The following is a 20,604-nucleotide window of genomic DNA, read 5'->3' as shown; positions in this document are numbered from 1 at the left end:
GGAGAGTTGCCCTGTGGGAATGCAGATCTGGTTTTCCAGACCTTTCAGTTTGTCAGAGGGTCGAAAATTGGAATTTAATATTTTCGTAGCAGTGCGTGAGCCACACAGAACTATGCAGGCCATGTGTGTGGAGACAGCTTTGGAGCCGCCAGTGTGTAATTTCTGTTCCAGTCCATCCCCAGAAATAATTAGAACCTGGGGACAGTTGAATGTTCTGTCATCTTAGATGGTTAAAGGTGCAGTTTTCATTTTTGCCTGGATGAACCTGATCACTGGGGGGTGGAGGATGGGGAGGGCAGTTTCCCAGGTTTATTAGCTCATATATACTTTAGTTCTCTCACCTTTTTATACCTTGCTTTTTTGATTTGTCATAAGACCTTTAGGTAATTACTGCACTTTTATGAATTAATTTTTACCTGTTGGTTTTAAACAGCCTTAAGTTTCAGACTTTAATATAAACAGTATCACCATAAAAATAAATAATGCTCTCTCCCATTTTTGAAGCCACTTTCCTTATTTTCTCCTGTTTTCCATGTAGTTTGTATGCGTTCCTGACTTCTGTTGTGTCACTGTTCTAAGAAAAGTGTAATTTTTTATTCTTTTACCTAACCTTATTTCTTGTGTTAGTCCTGCCAAGAGCATTGTCTTTGGGTAAAAACATTTTCTCTCCTTGTAGATTCCTTGCATTTCTAATAGTAGAAGGAAACAAAATATTTATTCTCTACTAAAGCTGTGTCTATAATGCACAGTTAAATAGTTAAAATTTTCTGATGAATTTTATTAACCTGGCCAAAATCTTTTTAATTTTAAGTGGGTTCTTGACCTCACTGTAAACACCTATTGAATTTCAGATGAATAGATCTAATCAACATTATAAAAGATAAAAAGTAGTTCTGCTGAGTTTTTTGAAAAATTTTTATAATTTGGAAACCCTTTTGCCTATTATATTTCTGTTAATTCATGTGATTTTTTTTTTTTTGATAGGAATAGTTTTAAACCTGATTGAAAGTTGATGATAATATTTAAAGTTACAAAAGAGTCTTTTATATTTGATCCTGAACTATTTCTTGGTCATATCTATTCATTTATGAAATGCCTTTTGATAGCGTGAGAATTCACGGTCTCCCTGTTACTTGCATGTGTATTACTTTTTATTCATGATGCCTGACAGGCTCAAACAGCGCTTCCTCCCCCTTCTCCTCATCCTCTCGGAGTTAATGTTGGGTTTGTTTGGTCACACGTGCTTCTATTCAGATGTACAGTGGCCTGAATTTGTCCCTGCCGTTGATTTACATGTACTACCTGTCCAGTTAGCGCTCTTCCGCCCCTCAGGCTTTGATTTTTGTTCTCATGTGACTGTTAAGATTTTCTGCAGGATTCAGTCGTAGTCTTCAATAATTCCAGTGCTTATGAAAATTTCGACTTTTTTCATAAATGATCAGATGTCCTCTGCTGTGGCAAGAACGCGCATAGCTCTTTAATAGGTTTGCTGCTGTGTCACTAGCCGCAGAGAGACATTCAAGCGCCTTGACAGTGGCTAGAATGCACGTGGGCCAGACAGGCCACGCTGGACTGGTTTTGTTGTCTTTCGGCCCCAGGTTCGATCCGCGAGGAGAACGGTGTCCGATGGCATGTGTGTCCCTACTGCACCAAGGAGTTCCGGAAGCCTAGCGACCTGGTGCGCCACATCCGCATTCACACCCACGAGAAGCCCTTCAAGTGCCCGCAGTGTTTCCGCGCCTTTGCCGTGAAGAGCACGCTGACCGCCCACATCAAGACCCACACGGGCATCAAGGCGTTCAAGTGCCAGCACTGCATGAAGAGCTTCTCCACCTCGGGGAGCCTCAAAGTGCACATCCGCCTGCACACAGGTGCGGCCCGGGGCTCCCTTCCCGTCACGTGGGGCCGCGGGGTGCGCCGCCAGGAGCCGAGCTGCTCTCCGAAGCGGCCGTGACCTCTGTAGGCGAGGCTCCGGGTGTAAGCTGGGACGCAGGGCGGAGGGACTCGGGTGCTGGTGGAGCCGGGAAGCAGTAAACACTAGCACTCGAGATGAACATAGGAGGCAGAGAGCCAAGACAGGGGTGCTTGGGGGCCACCACGTTTAGAGGTGGAGGAGGCGTGGTGGGTCTTTGTTAGGAGGAGACCCCTGGGTGGGGGGGGCATTTGTGCTGAGGCCTGGGGCAGGTAGGGGAAGCCTAACACCCCCTCCGCCTTTCACATTTGTGTCGTCAGTATGAAGGCACGAACGCAGTCATATTTAGGCTGTAATTTCGTTTAGAATAGTTTTGTTGAGATATATTCACAGGTCATAAAATGTACTCTTTTAAAGTGAATTCAAGAGTCACTTTATTCAGAATTGTGCAACCCACCCTACTATCTATTTTCAACATTTTTATCATGTCTCCCCTAACACCCCCCCCTCCCCCCCGCAAAAGAACCCCCTCCTCATTAGCGGGAACCTCCCCTGCCCACTTGGGGTTCCTGGGCTGAGCTGATCATGTGGACGAGTATTTGAAGAAGCTGAAAGTCAGTTTTGTTATATGCCCTTCTTTGGAATCTCCGTTTTCATTTACTAATAAAACTATAAATGAAGGAAATTCCTTCAGGAAAGAGAACTGATGGTAGAAAATTGTTGAAAGGACTTTATTACTGTCAGCAGCAGCATTATTACTATTTACAGTCACTAACAACTACCATTTAGTGCTCGTTACTAAATGCTCAGAGCTGCTAAGCGCTGGTTAAACATTAGTGTCTACAATCCCTGCAGCCAGCCTGGAGGCAGACGTTTTTCCACATTACAGATGATAATTTGAGAGAGAGCAGTCTTACTGCCCTGGAGTATTCTTAGGTACTAAATATTTGAAGATTTAAGTATTTTATGATGCAAGGATAACAAATGTTCTTTTTTACTTAAAATGATCTTTTTTAAAAAAATTAAAAAAAATTTTTTTTAATATTACTTATTTCTGAGAGAGAGAGAGGCAGCATGAGCAGGGGAGAGACAGAGAGAGAGGGAGACAAGGAATCTGAAGCAGGCTCCAGGCTCTGAGCTAGCTGACAGCACAGAGCACGACGCAGGGCTTGAACTCACAAACCATGAGATCATGACCTGAGCTAAAGTCAGGTGCTTAACTGACTGAGCCACCCAGGTGCCCCTAAAAAAATTTTTTTTAGCATTTATTTTTGAGAGACAGAACATAAGTGGGGGAGGGGCAGAGAGAGAGGGAGACACAGAATCTGAAGCAGGCGCTAGGTTCTGAGCTGTCAGCACAGAGCCTGTTGTGGGACTTGAACTCATGAACCATGAGATCATGACTTGAGCCAAAGTTGGAGGCTTAACCGACTGAGCCACCCAGGCACCCCTAAAATGATCTTAATACACACCTTAACATCTGCAGGACGCACTGTATGTAGACAGGGAAACAGCTGCACGATGTCCATGAAGCTGTACACATGAAGTGACAAAATAGTCAAATCAGTATTAAAGCATTGGAATTTTATGTTAGCATGAATTGTTGAGATATATTTTCTTGAAGTAATTCTACAACGTACTTTTATTTTTATTAGGAGTCAGACCTTTCGCTTGTCCTCACTGTGACAAAAAGTTTCGGACCTCAGGCCACAGGAAGACCCACATTGCTTCTCACTTTAAACACACGGAGTTAAGGAAGATGAGGCACCAGCGTAAACCCGCAAAGGTTCGCGTCGGCAAGGCGAACCTTCCGGTCCCTGATATCCCTTTGCAAGAACCTATTCTCATAACTGACGTAGGTAAGAGCCTCTTCCCTTTGGACTTTGCAAAGCATATATGAATGTCATGGTCTATGTAGGGAGACAGTTTTAGTATGTTGCTAATGATGTTTTTGTTCAGCACTTTTGCTTTATGGCCTGGTATGTTCCACAACCAAAATCCTAGTTCTGTCTGAACTACTGCCCAAATTGTGTTCTTGGTTAAGAAAGAAAGGTTGTGTACAAGTGAAGTCCTCACTGAAGATCGATTTCTGCCTCAATGGAACCATCAGTGTGGACAAGGGTTCTTTATGTGAAATACATAGTGCACTTTGTTATTTTCATCTTAACATCCCTATGTGGTAGGTAACAGGTTTTATATGGGCTGCTGTAATCTTTGGAGAAAAAAGGGAAACTGCTAGCTTTTAAGGCTTTTTTTTTATGCTTAATGTTATTAAGGTTAAAGTATGATTTTATTAACTAAAAGAAAACACTGCTTATGAGAATCTTCGTCATAACGATTTTTACTAACTAAAAGAAAACACTGCTTATGAGAATCTTCGTCATAACGATTTTTACAAGTGCTAAACAAAATTAAAGAAAACTTCATTAAATTTTGTGCTAAAACTTACATTTTTAAAGAATTTCTTTTAATGTTTTATTTATTTTTGAGAGAGACAGCAGGAGTAGGGGAGGGCTAGAGAGAGAGGGAGACACAGAATCTGAAACAAGCTCCAGGCCCTGAGCTAGCTGACAGCACAGAGCCTGACGCGGGGCTTGAATCCACTAACTGTGATATCATGACCTGGGCCAAAGTTGGAGGCTTAACCGACTGACCACCCAGGCACCCCTAAAACTTATATTTTTATACAATTTCTGTATTTTATTGTGTCTTAGGCAAGATAATCCAGTCCCTGAACAAAATTCACATCCAAGTATAATTTAATATAAAGGTTAAATGGTTTATCAAAAAACCATTTAAACTGATCAAAAATCATGAATTTTTAAAAAAGTTTATTTATTTGTTTTGAGAGAGAGAGAGAGAGAGCGAGCACATGCGTGCGCATGAGCAGGGGAGGAGCTGAGAGAGAATCCCAAGCAGACTTTGTGCTGTTAGTGTAGAGCCCATTGTGGGGCTCGAACTCATGAACTGAGTGGAAGCCGAGAGTCAGACACTTAAAACAACTGAGCCACCCAGATGCTCCTCAGCAATCATGAATCTTTAAAAAAAATCATGAATCTTTAAGAGCATACCATCACATATATAAGCTAAAAATAATTACAAGAAAGGAGAAATATTCAAATTCTAAAGTATAGTGAAAATTCCTCAATTAGATTAATTTAACTAAACGGTGAAACTGAAGAGGATCCGAGGTATACATCTGTATAAAAAGAGTTGTTTAATAGCTTTACAGAATCTTTTGCTCTATAATATGTACCCTTATAAATATGCATGGAATAGAAGTTGGTCAAATATTAGGATATGGAAAAACTTCAAATTTTCGAAAGTAGAAATTGTACAGGACATAATCTTTGATTATAGCTCAGTGAAAACATAATAGAGAATAGCTAAATGTGTTAGCTGTAGTTCAGATAGCAAACACATTTGAAAATTTAGACAAAATGGATCTTTTGTAGAATCGTGTTCTTCTCTCGTAATTGACTCTCGAAGAAATGGAAAACCCCAAAACAGATGATAGATTGGAGTTCATCCCCACCAAAGTGCCATTCTCTGTTGATTTTATGTATGAGTTGTACTGAGCTTCCTAGAAACTATAATTCTTAGAGTATTAATTGTTCAAACCTTAGAAACTGATCAAAGCTCCTGTGGAGGTTAGAATACACTGATGTCCTTGTCCACTTTTGGTAGCTCAGAAAACAAAACAACACACCAGTTTCATTTAATGTGTATATGATCTTACCATAATCTATAGGTTCTCAATGTTTTGTGTCATTCCTGAAACGCAGAAAAGTCTCTGAAAGTCAGGACAGATTCAACATTTGTTTAGTGGCCCTAGAATTATCCTTCATGCTTTTAGAGTTATCCTCCAATTACCAGTTTTTTTAGGTTGCCATTAATCAAATTAAACACCTGTGGGTTTCTTGACTTTAAGTTTCTAAACCCTTAGTTACACTCCAGTCCTGATACTCCAGACTTTTTCCCAGGTTAAAATAGGGTACATTTTAATTGTTGGTTTCACAGATAACTGGGAAACCAAACCTAGACCAAATTAATGGCAACAGAATTCTCCTTTGGTCTGTGTTGAGTGAGACACATGAGGGAAATGATTCATATAGAGAGAGCTTCCCATTGTAGAATATAAAATGTTGTAAATAATTATTTTCATGTTTAATGTCATTATTATTTATATTTTTGTCTGTCTCTTCTTTCAGACTCTGAGCTCCTCAGGGGCCCTGTAGAAAAGACTTTACTTTAATAACCTTTGGGGGACAGATTTTGATAAAAATGTGACAGCAAGGACTTTTAGCACAGATAAAGTTATAGATAGTTATCTGACTTCGTTAGGAGATGAGGTGTTCTAGTCCAGCCTAGTTACTTCAAACACAATATGTCATTTAGACTAACATTGTCACTTAGGAAACTTAGAATGCATTAAAACTACCTTAGCAAGCAATTTAGTCTGCATATTAAGGAGGCACAGTTGGTGGTATGGTACTATACAGTCATAAAAACTTTTAGAGTTGTGTAGGAACTTTAGAAGAGTCATTCCAGAACTTCTCTACATTCTTCATTTGTACAGATATAAAAACTAAGCTCTAGAAAGAGTTATGATGTTGCTTTTACATTACACAACTAGTTTGTGCTCATGGTAGATCTAGAATTCTGGATGTTTTGGCTTCTAGACCAGGGTTGTGTTAAGCAAAGTTCACTTCTTCTGTACATGCATTACCATTGCACTCCCAGGCACAGAATTATGGGAGAGCACACCATGATCTTCACGTGTTCATTGTATCTTGGTATCAAGCACCCGTAATTTTTACTGAACTTCAATATTGTTTAGTTTATTGTACATTAGGGATTGTATTTCACTAGTAATGTTCCCTTGTACTCTAAATGTTTTTTCTTTGAATTCAAGAACTAAAGTTTAAATAATGATAATGTGTAGATTAAGGACGTATTGGAGTCATAGGTGATCATGATATTCAGAGGGAGCTCATTATCATCATAAAAAGCTGAGAGAGATCATTACCACCAGACCTTCTTATAAGAAACACTGAAGGGATTTCTTTAAGTGGAGGCAAAAGAACAATAATTAACATCATAAAACATAAAATGATAGCATGAATCTCACTGGTGATGGTAAGTCTGTAGTCATAGTTAGATTCTGCATTATGGCAATAGTGGTATACACTTTACTCACAACTCTAATGTAAAAGTTAGAATAAAAAGTTGTAAAAATAACCATAACTATAGGCATCTGTAGTTACATAGTATAAAAAAACTTAAGTTTTATCAGCAATAATCTAAAATGTGAGGGAGAGGAGAAGTAAAATTTATGGATTCTTTTGAAGTTATTATCTGTTTAAAATGGTGTGTTACAAGTTTAAGATAGTCTATGTAAGCCTCATGGTAACCACAAGGGAAAATCCTACAGTAATCATGCAAAAGAACATGGTAAAGAACTTAAAACATATCGAGGCATCAAAACACAAAAAAATAGCAGGATAAGAAAGCAAGGAATATTGGATTCAGAAACTGAACAAAATGGCATTAATGAGTCCTTACCTATCAATGATTACTTTAAATGTAAATGGATTAAATCCTCTCATTAAAGACACAGAATAGCTAAAGGGAAAACGAAACAAGATTTCAGTGATATGCTACCGAGGAGAAGCTCAGGTTTACTGTGAAGATAGACATAGAGAATGAAGCAGGTAGAAAAAGACATTTCAAGCAAATGGTAACTGAAAAAAGCAGGAGTAGCTATACTTGTATCACACAAAGTAGACCTTAAAGTAGAAATGGTAATGAAAAAAAAGACAAAGGAGGTCATTATATAATGACAAAGGGGTCAATACCTCAAGAAGATATAACAATTGTAAATATTTATGTGCCTAATATGGAAGGACCCAGAAACAGCCAATAGGAGAGATAAACAGTAATACGGTAATAGTTGACGACTTTAATACTCCACTGTCAACAATAAACAGGTCATTCAGATGGAGACTCAATAAGGAAACAGCACATTTGAACCATGCTATACACCAAAAGGACCTAACAGGCAAATACAGAACATTCTAACTAACCACAGCAGAATACACATTCTTCTCAAGCACATATCAGACATTTTCTAGGGTAGACCATACGTTAGGTCACAAAAAAAATCCTTAGCAAATTCAAGAAGGTTGGGATCATACTAGGTATCTCCTATGATGACAGTGGTATGAATCTAAAAATCAATGAGGGAAACTGAAAAATTCACAGGCCCATGGAAGTTAAACAATACTCTCCTGAACAACCAATGGATCAAAGAAGAAATTAAGGGTGAAATAAGTTTCTTAAGACAAGTGAAATAGAAAACACAAAATACCAGAACTCATGGAATGCAACAAGAACAGCTCTTTGAGGGAAGTTCGTAGCAATACACACCAAATTATGAAGCAACAAAAATCCCAAATAACAACATCATCTTACACCTTAAGGAACTAGCAAAAGAACAACAAACTGAGCCCAAAGTTAGCAGAAGGGAAGTAGAAAAGATTGGAGCAGAAGTAAATAGAGAACATAAAACAATAGAAAATATTAATGAAACTAAGAGTTGGTTCTGTGAAAAGATAAACAAAATTGACAGACCCTTCCCTAGACTAACAAAAATAAAAAGAGAGGATCCAAGTCAACAAAATTGTAAATTTTTGGAAAATATAAAGGAAAACATTACAACTGATAACCATAGAAATACAAAAGACCCTAAGAGGCTATTATGTACAATTATATGCCAAAAAACTGGACAATCTTGAAGAAATGGAATAATTCTTAGTAATATACAACTTACCAAGACTGAATCAGGAAGAAATGGGAAGTCTGAATAGACCAAGGACTAGTAAGGATGTTGAATTAATCACCAAAAGTCTCTCAACATAAAAATCCCAGGACCAGATGGTTTCACTGGTGAATTTTAACAAACATTTAAAGAAGAATTAACATCAACCCTTCTCAAACTATTCCAAAAAATCGAAGAGGAAGGACATTCCCCAAACTCATTTTACAAAGCCAGCATTATCCTTATACCAAAACCAGAAAAGGACACTACTAGAAAACCACCCAATATCCCTAATTGATATAAATGTAAAAATTCTCAGTAAAATATTGCTAAACCAAATTCAGTAGCACATTAAAAGAATCATTTACCATGATTAAGTGGGATTTATCACAGGGATGCAAGGATGGTTCAACATACACAAGTCAATCAGCGTGATATGTTACATTAGTAGAATAAAAGAAAAGAATCATATGATACCAATAGACGCAGAAAAAGCATCTGACAAAATTCAACTTCCATTCATGGTAAAAAGTTTTAACAAATCAGGAATAGAAGGAACATAACTCATTATAATAAAGGCTATACATAACAAGACTACAAATAACAATATACTCAATGTTAAAGGTTGAAGCATTTTCCTCTATGATCAAAACAAGACCAGGGTGCCCATTTTCACCACTGTTATTCAAATGAGTACTGGAAGTTCTAGCTAGATCAATAGCATCAAAAACAGTAAAATACTTAAGAATAAATTTAACCAAGGAGGTAATAGGTCTCTACTCTGAAAACTACAAGACACTGATGAAACAAGTTAAAGACACAAAAAATAGAAATCCCATGTTCATTGATTGGAAGAATTGGTATTGTTAAAATGTCAATACTGAAGCCATCTGTGGATTCAGTGCAATCCTATCAAGATTCTAATGGTGTTTTTTTTTTATGGAAGTAGGAAAAACACTCTTAAAATTGGTGCAGAACCACAATGGACCTAATTAGCCATGGAAATCATAATAACGAAGACTGAAGCAGGAGACATTACACTTCCTGATTTCAAGTTGCACTATGAAGCTGTAGTCATTGATACAGTGTGGTACTGGCATAAAAACCAGTAGACCAATAGAATAAAATTGAGGGCCCAGACATAAACCCAGGTATATATGGTTAACTGATACTTGACAAGGGAGCTAAGAACACTCAATGGAGAAAAGATACTCTTTTCAATAAATGTGCTGGGATAACTGGATATTCACATATAAAAGAATGAAACTAGACCCTTATCTTCTACCACTTACAGAAATTAACTTGAAATGGATTAAATGCGTAAATATAAGACTTGAAACCACAAAAGTTCTAGAATAAAACCTAAGATCAATGCTCCTTGATGTAGGTCTTGGTAATGATGCTTTGGATAGGATACCTAAAGCACAAGCAACAAAATAATAAATAAGTCGACCACATAAAACTAAAGAGTTTCTGCACAGCAAGAGAACCCATCAATAAAGTGAAAAGACAGCTTATGGAATGGAAAAAACATTTGCAATCAAGTGTTTCTGATAAAATGTTAATATCCAAAATAACTCATACAACTTAGATAGAAAGAAAGATAGATAAAACTAAAAAAAAAAAAAAATTAAAAATTAAAAAGTAGGTAACGGACCTGAGTAGACTTTTCTCCAAAGAAGATAGTCAGAAGGCTGACAGGTATTTGAAAAGATGCTCCACATCGCTAGTCATTAGGATATGCGAAATACAACGGCGGTGAAATATTACCTGGTATCTGTGGCATGACAAATGCTGGGATGGATGTGGAGAAAAGGCAGACTTTGTGCACTGTTGGTGAGATTGTTATAGGTACAACTACTATAGAAAACAGTATGGAGGAGCCTCAAAAAATTAAGAATAGACCTACCATATGATCCAGCAATTCTGCTTCTGGGTCCATTTCCAAAGGAAACAAAAATACTAACTCAAAAAGATAACCACACCCCTACGTTCATAGCAGAATTATTTACAGTAGCCAAGAGATGAGAAGAGCCTAAGTGTCCATCAATGGATAAATGGGTAAGAAAAATATGGATTATTATTCAGCCATAAAAGATGAGGAGATGCTACCATTTGCAGCAACATGGATGGACTTTGAAGGCATTTTGCTAAGTGGAGCAAGTCAGAGAAAGACAAATACCGTATGATCTCACTTAAGTGTGGAATCCAAAAGGAAGAAAAAAACAAAGCAGACGCATAGAACAAGAGGTCAAACTATTGGTTTTTAGAAGAGGGGAGGTAGAAGGAGCACTGGAGGAAGGGGGTCGAAAGGTACACACTTCCAGTTGTGAGATAAATACACACCAGCGACAGGATGGACCCCATGGTGACTACAGCTAGCGTTGCTATGTGATGTACAAGAGGGTTGTGAAGACAGTAGGTCCTGAGAGTTCTCATCACAGCGAGAACTTTTTTCTTGCCTCTTTTCCTTTTTTTTGTATCTTTATGAGAGGGTGGATGTTAGCCTAGCCTACCACAGTAAGCATGTCACAACAGACAGACGCCTTCCTCTACAGTGATGTGTGCCTGTTAGTAATTTCTTGATAAAACTGGGAGTAAACAGAAATAAGGAAAAGGGATTCTGATCTGTAGTTTCTTCTCAGTTTTCAAATCATAGATATATCTGTTTATTTAGATGTTACTGTTTTTCCCTATATATGTGTGTGGGTGTGTGTAAGTGTAATGTCCCCATTTTTTCATTTTGTGTAGCATAGATGTTTGAAATATCTTTTCTTTGAAAGTGATCCAGGCTTTGGTTATCTTTTATTTTATATATTTTTAAATTAAGTTTATTTAGAGAGAGTGAACACAGTTGGAAAGGGCACAGAGAGAGAGAGAGAGAGACTAAGCAAACTAAGCAGACTCTGCACTGTCAGTGCCGTGTCCAAGTCTGGGGCTTGATCCCATGAATCCTGAGATCATGACCTGAGCTGAAATCAAGACTCAGATGCCTAACTGACTGAACCACTCAGGTGCCCCATGGTATCTTTTATTTTAAACCTCAGGGATGTAATGATTGATCTTCCAAGTTTATATTCATGTTTTAATTGTATCGATATTAGAGCATTTCTCTTGCTTTTTAAAACACATTTGTTGTACCTCATATATCAAGTTTATTTTATATGTTATGTATTATCTATAATAATGTTATATTTGTCATCATTTTGCAGTATTTGCATTCTCTTACTATTTATAATATGCAAAAGCTCTTCTAAGGCTTAAATGTATTTTCCCAAACACTATAACAAGATAAAGCTTTTTCTCTGGAAATTCTTAGATGGTTTTTTTTTTAATTCTAAGGACATTTCCAGTTTGTTTTTCAGACACATTCATCAACTAGAATTATTCATGCTTTTCTTTGAGATGAGTATTTCCTTCATATATGTATGTTTACATATATTAGGGCTTAAATGTATTTTCTCAAACACTATAACAAGATTAAGCTTTTTCTAGAAATTCCTAGAAGGAATTTTAGAATTCTAAGGACATTTCCAGTTTGTTTTTCAGACACATTCATCAACTAGAATTATTCATGCCTTTCTTTGAGATGAGTATTTCCTTCATATATGTATGTTTACATTTACACACACACACACACACATACACACACATATATGTCTGATGGTCTAGTGAAAATGACATACTATCACTAAGACCTTAGGACATTTCTGTATGTTAAAGTCACCCTTAGTTTTTTTTTCTTCAGAGATTGAGACCTTATCATTAGCCTAACTTTGTAACTGGACTTTGTGTTTATAAAATTATTGTAGGTGAAAAAGCATATTAAAAATGAGGCCTGTAATTTTACTGCCTTAGTAGCTCACAGTAGGAAGCTCCCTCCCCCACACACTTGCAAAGGACTCAGAGTCCTTTAGGAGTCTGCCTCTGAGTACATATGCCTTGGCACCGCCCCAGAAGTGGTCATTCCGTGCGTATTGGGGAAATCACTAAGGCAAGCAGTTCTGTAGACTGGATTGTTTATTGCAGCAGCGTGACAGTATCCAGTAAGAGCAGCAGAGATACTCCCCAGAGGAGTGTGAAATGAACTGGGCACATTGACCTAGGGGAGTTCCTTGCAGAGGATGAGGAGGGTGTCCCATGTCCTGACCTGGAAAGGTGGCGAATGTGGAGTTGAGGTATAACTAGAACAGCGTGTGTGTGGCTGATCCCACCCGTGTTTGTGTAAAACAAACCCTCTGTTAGAGTACACACACGGTTAATTATGATCATCTCGGAGAGCAGGCCTTTCACTTTTGTCTTTACGAGTTTCCTAATTGGAGAAGGGGCCAGAGGACTTGCGGCTGCACAGGAGCGCACCAGCAAAGGCTCGGAGGCGGGACTCCGCTCGCGAGTCACAGGCAGGTGGGGAAGGAGTGGTGGCAGAGCAGGAGGCAGCAGCAGGCCAGGCGCAGGCGAGGGCTCCTCGTCAGACGCGCATCGGTCACTAGGAGTCAGGGTGCCAGCTTCCGGGGACTCAGTCTCGACCCTGGGCTCATTGTTCTGGGAAAGAAATGATGGACTAAATGTTCTGTGAAGTTGTCGACGGTGGAGCACACTAGTTCTACAAGCCACAGGAGAGAGTTGGGTGGGAGCCATGGGGGCCAAGGGGTTGCTGCCGAGGTGGGTGACTGGGGTGGGGACCCTGCGCCAGAGTGCGGGCTGTGAGGCCCGGGACACGTGGCTAGTGTTAAGTGTCCCGGTCAGATTCTGGCGCTGGCTCTCCAGCAAGGGCTGCCGTCCTGGGCTGATAATGCGGCTTGTCGGTCTGGAGGAGCGAGGCAGGCGCAGCCTGGAGCCTGGAGGAGGCGCAGGCCTGACTGCCGTCGTTGAAGTCACACTGTTGTGCTGTCTCGTGAGCGTGGTGTCTGCATCTCAGGGCCGTAGGAAGACACTGACCAAACGGCCGATCTTACGCACTGGCCCCGACGGCCTGGTGACCTGCGCACCCCTCCTGAGAAGGCGTTCTCTTGTTTCGTAAGTGAGATGGCAAAAGGCATAGATTGTTTCCTTATCTGTGAAGTGTCTTGCTTTTTCCCCAGGACGATAGATACAAATGTTGGAGGGTTTTTACTTTTTAAAAATTACTTTGTGGATTTCATTTATTTTACCTGCTTCCCTGAATTTATGTAATTGATATAACTAGTTTCTTAAAATTAATTTCATTTCTGTATATTTTTCTTTCTGGTTGCTTTTTAACATATATTACCTCATAAAGTACATAACATTCCTCAAATTTGTAGTTTTGTACAGTTCACGTTACTTGTGGGATGAATTAAGAAAATTTTTTGTTGGTGTTTTTCTGAGAAACGATTCATTCCATTAAGTTCAACAGGGAACAAGTAAATTGATGATCAGATACTCTTTCTTTGGAGTTTATAATTTTAATTAAGTTGTACTTTTATGCAAATAGCTACTGAGCCTGTTTGCATAAAATTCCAAATGATTGAGCCCCACGGGTGCTGTTGCGCAGACCTCCCGTGAGGCACTTGGGTGTCACAGTTTCCTAGGCTGGATGGTGACCCGAGACGGCATGCGTGTCAGCTGCCACTTAGGAGAATGTTCTGCTCACGCCACCTCACAGGTCCTAGCATAGTTGATGGCCAGTAAAGGTCAGCCCTGTGCTCGGAAATAGACGATCTTGGTTGGAGTGTGCGTGTGTGCTGCTTTCCTAGGGACTAGGAATGGCTGCGTGAGCTAGAGGGACTGGGTGGCTGGAGGGTGGCTGGGTGGGGCTCCGAGCGCCAGCCAGGGGTGGAAGCCGGCGGAGCAGTGGTGATGAGGAACTCGGTCGCGAGCACGGAAGGCCTGTGAGCACCTGTGTCTTCAGTAACAGGGTCTCTCTGTCGGTGACCAGAGAAGGTTGAGCAGAACCGTAATTCGATGTAGGCATCGTCGTGGTGTTTGTCTCTATGCGGTTCAGTCTGTGGGTCCCAGAGGCAGGCGACTGCTTTCTGAGCAGGACAGAGCCCGGGAGCCTGGAACAGTGTGGAAGCTGCTGGAGAGAGAGTGTCCCTGAATGGTACCGATTCGGCTCTGGTCGTCCAAAACACTTGTGAAACGGGACAAGTTTTGGCAGTTTTAGGTTTGTGCTGCACGGATTAAACACAGGTTACAAGGGAGGGTTCTGAGTTCTCTTTGAAAATAACCGGGCTCCTGCCACAGGCACCAGGAGGAGCAGGCCCGTTTCCGAGGTCTGATACGGCAGCGACGTGCCTGAGCCGAGCCTCCGAGACCTCCCCAGCTCCACTTTCCCCGCGCTGTGTGAGGCTGGCAGCAGTGTGAATGGCGACGGGGAACAGGTCTCCGAGGCAGTGGGGAAGTGTGGCGCCCAGGACTGCAGAGGACTTAATGAGATCAGGGCAGGGGTTGGTTCTCGAGAATTCTGAAACACCCGGCTGGTCCCTTATGACTGAGGGGACTGCTTTCCACGTCCAACAAGGAGAGCCGGGAGGGAGAAGGAGGTTCTAGGGCAGAAAACCGAGCTGCAGCCTGGCCCGTCCCGGAAAGCCAGGACCGCGGCGCCCTAGGAGGTGCCCACCAAGAACCTTCACCCAGGAGTTAGCGGCACAGTGCGGGTTGGGCCCGGGGAAGGAGGGCCCTGGGCAGGCTGGCCGTGGGGTCTCCCTCTTAATGTTCCGGGTGAATATGAAGTGATCGAAAAGGCTCAAATGCATGTTTGTCCTGAGTTGCATACTTAACTCAATGGCTTGATCAAGACCTATTTTTCATAGTCAACCTAAGGGGGTTCTTTCTTTCCTGAAAGATTGTAAAACCTGGAATCCTTCAGTTACCAGTTTTCCTAGTCACAGGTACCCCTTTAATAACATTTCTTTAAAAATAGACTTTTTTTTTTTTTAGAACAGATGATCATGTGAGAATCATTTGTGTTTCGAGTTCATTGTAGTACTAAGGGTACAGTCTTTATACTGAACAGAGAAGAGATTCAGAGTCCTGATTGACCTACATTTTGGATACAGTTATTTTGATTCTGTGCCAGCAAATGTAGGAACCCATTAAAAATTGAACCAGAGGAAAGAACTGCAATGTACATATATTTCTTATGTTGGAAAATACCTATCTTATATTAACTTTATAAGTGTTTCCCAATGGGCTTTTTTAAAATAGCCGGTTTCTAACAATTAAAATAGCACTTAGCTGCAACACTGGAAATCTATATTTTAACTCCTCCAAATTTTCATCTTTTGGGGAAAGCAGATGCCTTTTGACATTTAATTTTTTTAGTAGCATTAACGGCAAATTATTCCTGATTTCTTTTGGTTTGTAGGTCTTATCCAGCCCATTCCAAGAAACCAGTTTTTTCAAAGTTATTTTAATAACAATTTTGTAAATGAAGCAGATAGACCGTACAAGTGTTTTTACTGTCATCGCGCATATAAAAAGTCTTGCCACCTTAAACAGCACATCAGGTAAGGTGATATACCCAGAAATGGGAGATGTAGCTTAATTGCAGTGATTGGTGAGCTGGTAGCATGTAGAAATCTTAAGGATGGTAGCGTTCACTTTCGGGATTTGAAAATGTCACACGTTTGACCCCACAGTATTTTTTGGTTTCTGATATTTGTTTTTCTTTTTTTGTTAATGTTTATTTATTTTTGAGAGAGAGAGAGAGAGTGTGAGTGAGGTAAGGGCAGAGAGAGAGAGGGAGACACAGAATCCGAAGCAGGCTCCAGGCTCTGAGCTGTCAGTGCAGAGCCTGATGTGGGGCTCGAACTCACGAACTGTGGGATCATGACCTGAGCCGAAGTTGGACGCTAAACCCACTGAGCCACCCAAGCATCCCTGGTGACTGATGTTTTCATTTGTTAGTGTCTTGAATATTCTGCCCAGAAATTGTCACCTGATTTTATTTGCACTGTTACATGTCAGCACTTGTAATTTCTAGGACGTGTCAAACAAGAATTTGGTTTATTGAGTTAGTGACGTACTTTAACAGGTTTTCAGATCTGTTCGTCGGAATTTAGATTAATGCCTGGTGCTAGCAACAGTGAAAGGAAAGTGGAAGCTTGGTCGGGAAAGATGGTGAAATGTCATGAAAACTTTTAGAACTCAGAGGCAGACTTGCCACAGAGCGCGGTCTCTGCTGTGTGCCGGCCGTGTGGCTTCAGGGAAGTCACTCGAGCTCTCTGAATCTTGGGCGCTCTCGCTGGTCAAATGTTGAGAAGTATGTCCCCACTGCTGAGCGTCCCACCGTGGCTCTCCGTGAAAGAATGGACACACGCACCGTAGCTTATAAAGCGTTGTAATGTCGGAAGGTGCTTACTCACTCATATTTGTATTCTTTTCAGATCACACACAGGTGAGAAGCCTTTTAAATGTTCTCAGTGTGGAAGAGGCTTTGTTTCTGCCGGAGTGCTCAAAGCCCACGTGCGCACGCACACGGGGGTCAAGTCCTTCAAGTGTCTGATATGTAACGGAGCTTTCACGACCGGTGGCAGCTTACGGCGGCACATGGGCATCCACAACGACCTTCGTCCTTACATGTGTCCTTACTGCCAGAAGACGTTCAAGACCTCGCTGAACTGCAAGAAGCACATGAAGACCCACAGGTAGGCATGATCCCGCCTTGAACCCCTTGCAGAATCTGCACTGGGACAGTTTTACTGTGAAACGCATGGTATCTTTTACAGTCTTTTTAAAAATTTTAAATATTCTGGCGCGTGTCCTCACCCTCCTCTGCTGCCTTTACATGCCTGCGATCTGTTAGAGCGCTTGAAGTTCAGGGAACGTGATTTTTTTCCCAGAGCTCTCAGTAGTATTTAACTTGAACTGGATCGCCACCGTGGCTTCACAGGGAAGTAATGTTTTGAAATGTTGGTAGCGAGGTAGGGTGTGCACAGCAGTCCCTTCCGCGAGTGGCCCCCGGTGGTCCCTGACCGTGGTGTCTCCTTCCGTCCTGAAGGTACGAGCTCGCCCAGCAGCTGCAGCAGCACCAGCAGGCGGCCTCCGTGGATGACGGCCCCGGGGGCCCGCAGGGCGTGCACACCGCGGCACACGTGCAGGTAGAGATCGAGAGTGAGGAGCTGCGGCAGGCGGCCACGGGCCCCGCGAGCGCCGAGGCCATGCTGGACCTGGAGCCCCCGCAGGTGGTGCGCACGGAGGACACGGGGCTCGCTCAGCAGCTGACGCACCAGCCCCTGGACGCAGATGAAGGCAAATATTCCAGACGTTCTAACGTGTACAGTTGGCCGTTCGTACTCCCTCCAGTCTGTGCCGGGGTCTCGTCCCTGAGTGTTTCGGTCCCAGTTTGTGTGTGTGTGTGTGAGCCCCCGCAGGCCTGCTGTGGCCTAGAAATCCAGGGCCAGGACCCGTCACACACACGCCTTCTGCAGGCACGTCACCTTCGTGTGTCGAGAGGGGCCTTCGTGCACAGTAGGTGTGCGTCCGAGACCGCGTCCCGCGCGTCTGCAGGGGCAGAGCCCTGGCCTGGCGGGTCGCTTTCTTCACCCGTAGGGCCTCCTGCAGACGGTGAGCTCGTCTGCCTGGCGCAGCCCCTCGTCTCGTTTGGGCCTCACCGTTCGCGGGCCAGCTTACTATTTGGTGTCCTGGGTCCCACATGTGTTTTGTCTGTGAGCAGGAGTTTGTGTTTTTTATCCTCTGGGTATCCTGGAATGATGCACATCCGAAAATATTTTTTTAAATGTTTATATTTTTATTTAGTTTGAGAGAGAGACCGTACAAGTAGGGGAGGGGCAGAGAGAGAGAGAGAGAGGGAGGGAGGTAGGGAAGGAAGGAGGGAGGGAGAGAGAGAATCCCAAGGGGACTCCACGCTGTCAGCACAGAGCCCAATGTGGGGCTTGAACTCATGAACCATGAGTTCATGACCTGAGCCGAAATGAAGAGCCAGATGCTTAACCGGCTGAGCCCCCCAGGAGCCCCTGAGAAAAGGTTTTAAATAGTCATTGAATGTAATTGCATTAGGATATTTTCCCCGTAGAAGAATGTCTGAGGTTTAGGATAAACTTTGAGGGGACGTTCTGGCAGTACGAAGGTGACGCGTCCCCTCTGGTACCTGTGTACCTATCTTATATTCTGTGTTGTGTGTGTGTATACGTGTGTCTGTCCTTCCTACTGTCTTTCCCAAACACAGAGGCTCAATTTTGAGAACTCACTGAAGTGCCCTTTCGGACAGACGGGTAGATCTGAAATGACCCGGAGCTCACGACCTCCCCTGTGTTTGCATGTCTACCTCAGATGGGTTCGTGGCCCCGCCGCACCCCCTGCCAGGGCCCGTGGACCAGTTTGAGGAGCGGGTTCCACCGCAGTCCTTCGAGCCGGCCGGCTTGTCGCAGGGTCAGTGAGCTGCACAGCAGCCTTGGCAGTTTGTTTTAAGGCCCTTCTGAAGTTTGTGGTTTCAGACCAACAATTTTCTGCACGGATTGCGTGTGCATGTGTGTCGTGTGTGCGTGTGCCGCGTGGGGCCACTCAGTTGTCTGGGAGGCGCTGTTAGTGACCATTCTGCACGTGGCTTGTAGCCAAGCCTCGGTGACCGGGTGGAGGGGCCTCTGGGGCGGCCATGTAGACGGTCGTGTGCTGGGCGCAGCACCGTCCCCAGAGCCTGCCGATGATGGCCAGCCCTCGTTCTGGTTCGGAAGGTGGGCCTGTCCCTGTAACACCATTATCTATAAGACCAGCTGTGTGTGTGTGTGTGTGTGTGTGTGTGTGTGTGTGTGTGTCTGTGTGTCTGTGTGTCTGTGTGACTAGAGTAGTTTTTACAGGACTCGTGTTCTCTGATTTGTTTCAGGCTTTCCTGTGGCGGATCCATACGGTCAGCAGACCGCATTTGCGCCCGTCCAGCAGCTGCAGGACTCGAGCACGCTGGAGTCGCAGGCCCTGTCCACTAGCTTCCACCAGCAGGGCCTGCTCCCCGGGCCCGGCCCTGACGCCGTGAGTGTGGTGAGTGTATGTGGCGTGCCTGGCGCCGCCATCTTCAGGCTGTAACCGTGTGGACGTCCTCACTTCGGAGGGCGTGCCGATGTCTCCTGACAGTGTCGTGTCGCCTGTGAAGCTGAAACGTTCAGCACGAGCGTCTTCTCCCTGAAAATGCTTAAACTTTACTGAGAGATCTCGGTCCCATGACGTGGATTTCACAAAACTTTTTGGTCAGAAGAGGAAAGTCAGTGCCGTATTGTGTAATAACACGTGAAGGTTGTCATGTGGCATTAGTGACAAAAGCTGTGTGTTTTTAATTGCAGACTCTTACATCACAGAATGGAAATACAAGGGACGCTGGTGTACTAAAAGTCAATATTTAAATGCATCATTTAAACGTTTTACTCAGTCTGGGGCACCTGGGTGGCTCAGTCGGTTAAGCGTCCAACTCATGATCAGGTCATGATCTCACAGTTCATGGGTTCAAGTCCCGTGTTGGGCTCTGTGCTGACAGCTCAGAGATGCTTTGGATTCTGTGTCCCCCACCCTTGCTCTTGCTCTGTCTCCCTCTCTCTCAAAAATAAACAAACATAAAAAAAAGTTTTACTCAGTCTAATTGGAGACATTTCAGGTTTTGTTTTGGTTTTGATTTTGTCCATTTTTGGAACTTTTTCAATAGTGAAGGAAGTGCTCGGCATATCAGTTCTCTCCATGAAATCCACTGCTGAAAACAGCCGCAGCCACCGTGGGCAGCTTCTCTGGGTGGGGGGCCTGGGCCCTCCAGGGGGCTCTCCTAGTGCTTCTTCAAAGCTCAGAAAGCCCGTAATCTGGATGCTGCGTCCGGGTAGGACCTGAGGGGTGGAGAACGTGCTATGTCTCCCTGTGGTTCTTTGCCGAGCGAGGCAGCAGGATTCTATTCATTTTTAGTAACACGAGAGCA

The 20,604-nt window shown here is 42.7% G+C and overlaps 1 protein-coding gene across 1 annotated transcript in view; it reads left to right on the top strand.

Moving 5' to 3' along the window:
• Positions 1-20,604, top strand: part of ZNF236 (zinc finger protein 236) — a 101,289-nt gene that overhangs the window by 45,046 nt on the left and 35,639 nt on the right. Inside the window, exons 10-16 of the mRNA XM_039236387.1 lie at positions 1,599-1,871; positions 3,568-3,771; positions 16,060-16,201; positions 17,081-17,341; positions 17,695-17,945; positions 18,987-19,085; positions 19,537-19,688. Coding sequence (XP_039092318.1) covers positions 1,599-1,871; positions 3,568-3,771; positions 16,060-16,201; positions 17,081-17,341; positions 17,695-17,945; positions 18,987-19,085; positions 19,537-19,688 — 1,382 coding nt within the window. The remainder of the gene's footprint in view (positions 1-1,598; positions 1,872-3,567; positions 3,772-16,059; positions 16,202-17,080; positions 17,342-17,694; positions 17,946-18,986; positions 19,086-19,536; positions 19,689-20,604) is intronic.

The sequence above is a fragment of the Hyaena hyaena genome, unplaced genomic scaffold, assembly GCF_003009895.1.
Source record: "Hyaena hyaena isolate Hyena2069 unplaced genomic scaffold, ASM300989v1 scaffold_110, whole genome shotgun sequence".
NCBI classification, from domain to species: Eukaryota; Metazoa; Chordata; class Mammalia; order Carnivora; family Hyaenidae; genus Hyaena; species Hyaena hyaena.
Note: the sequence above shows the minus strand (reverse complement) of the source record. Positions and strands in the feature narration are given on the sequence as shown.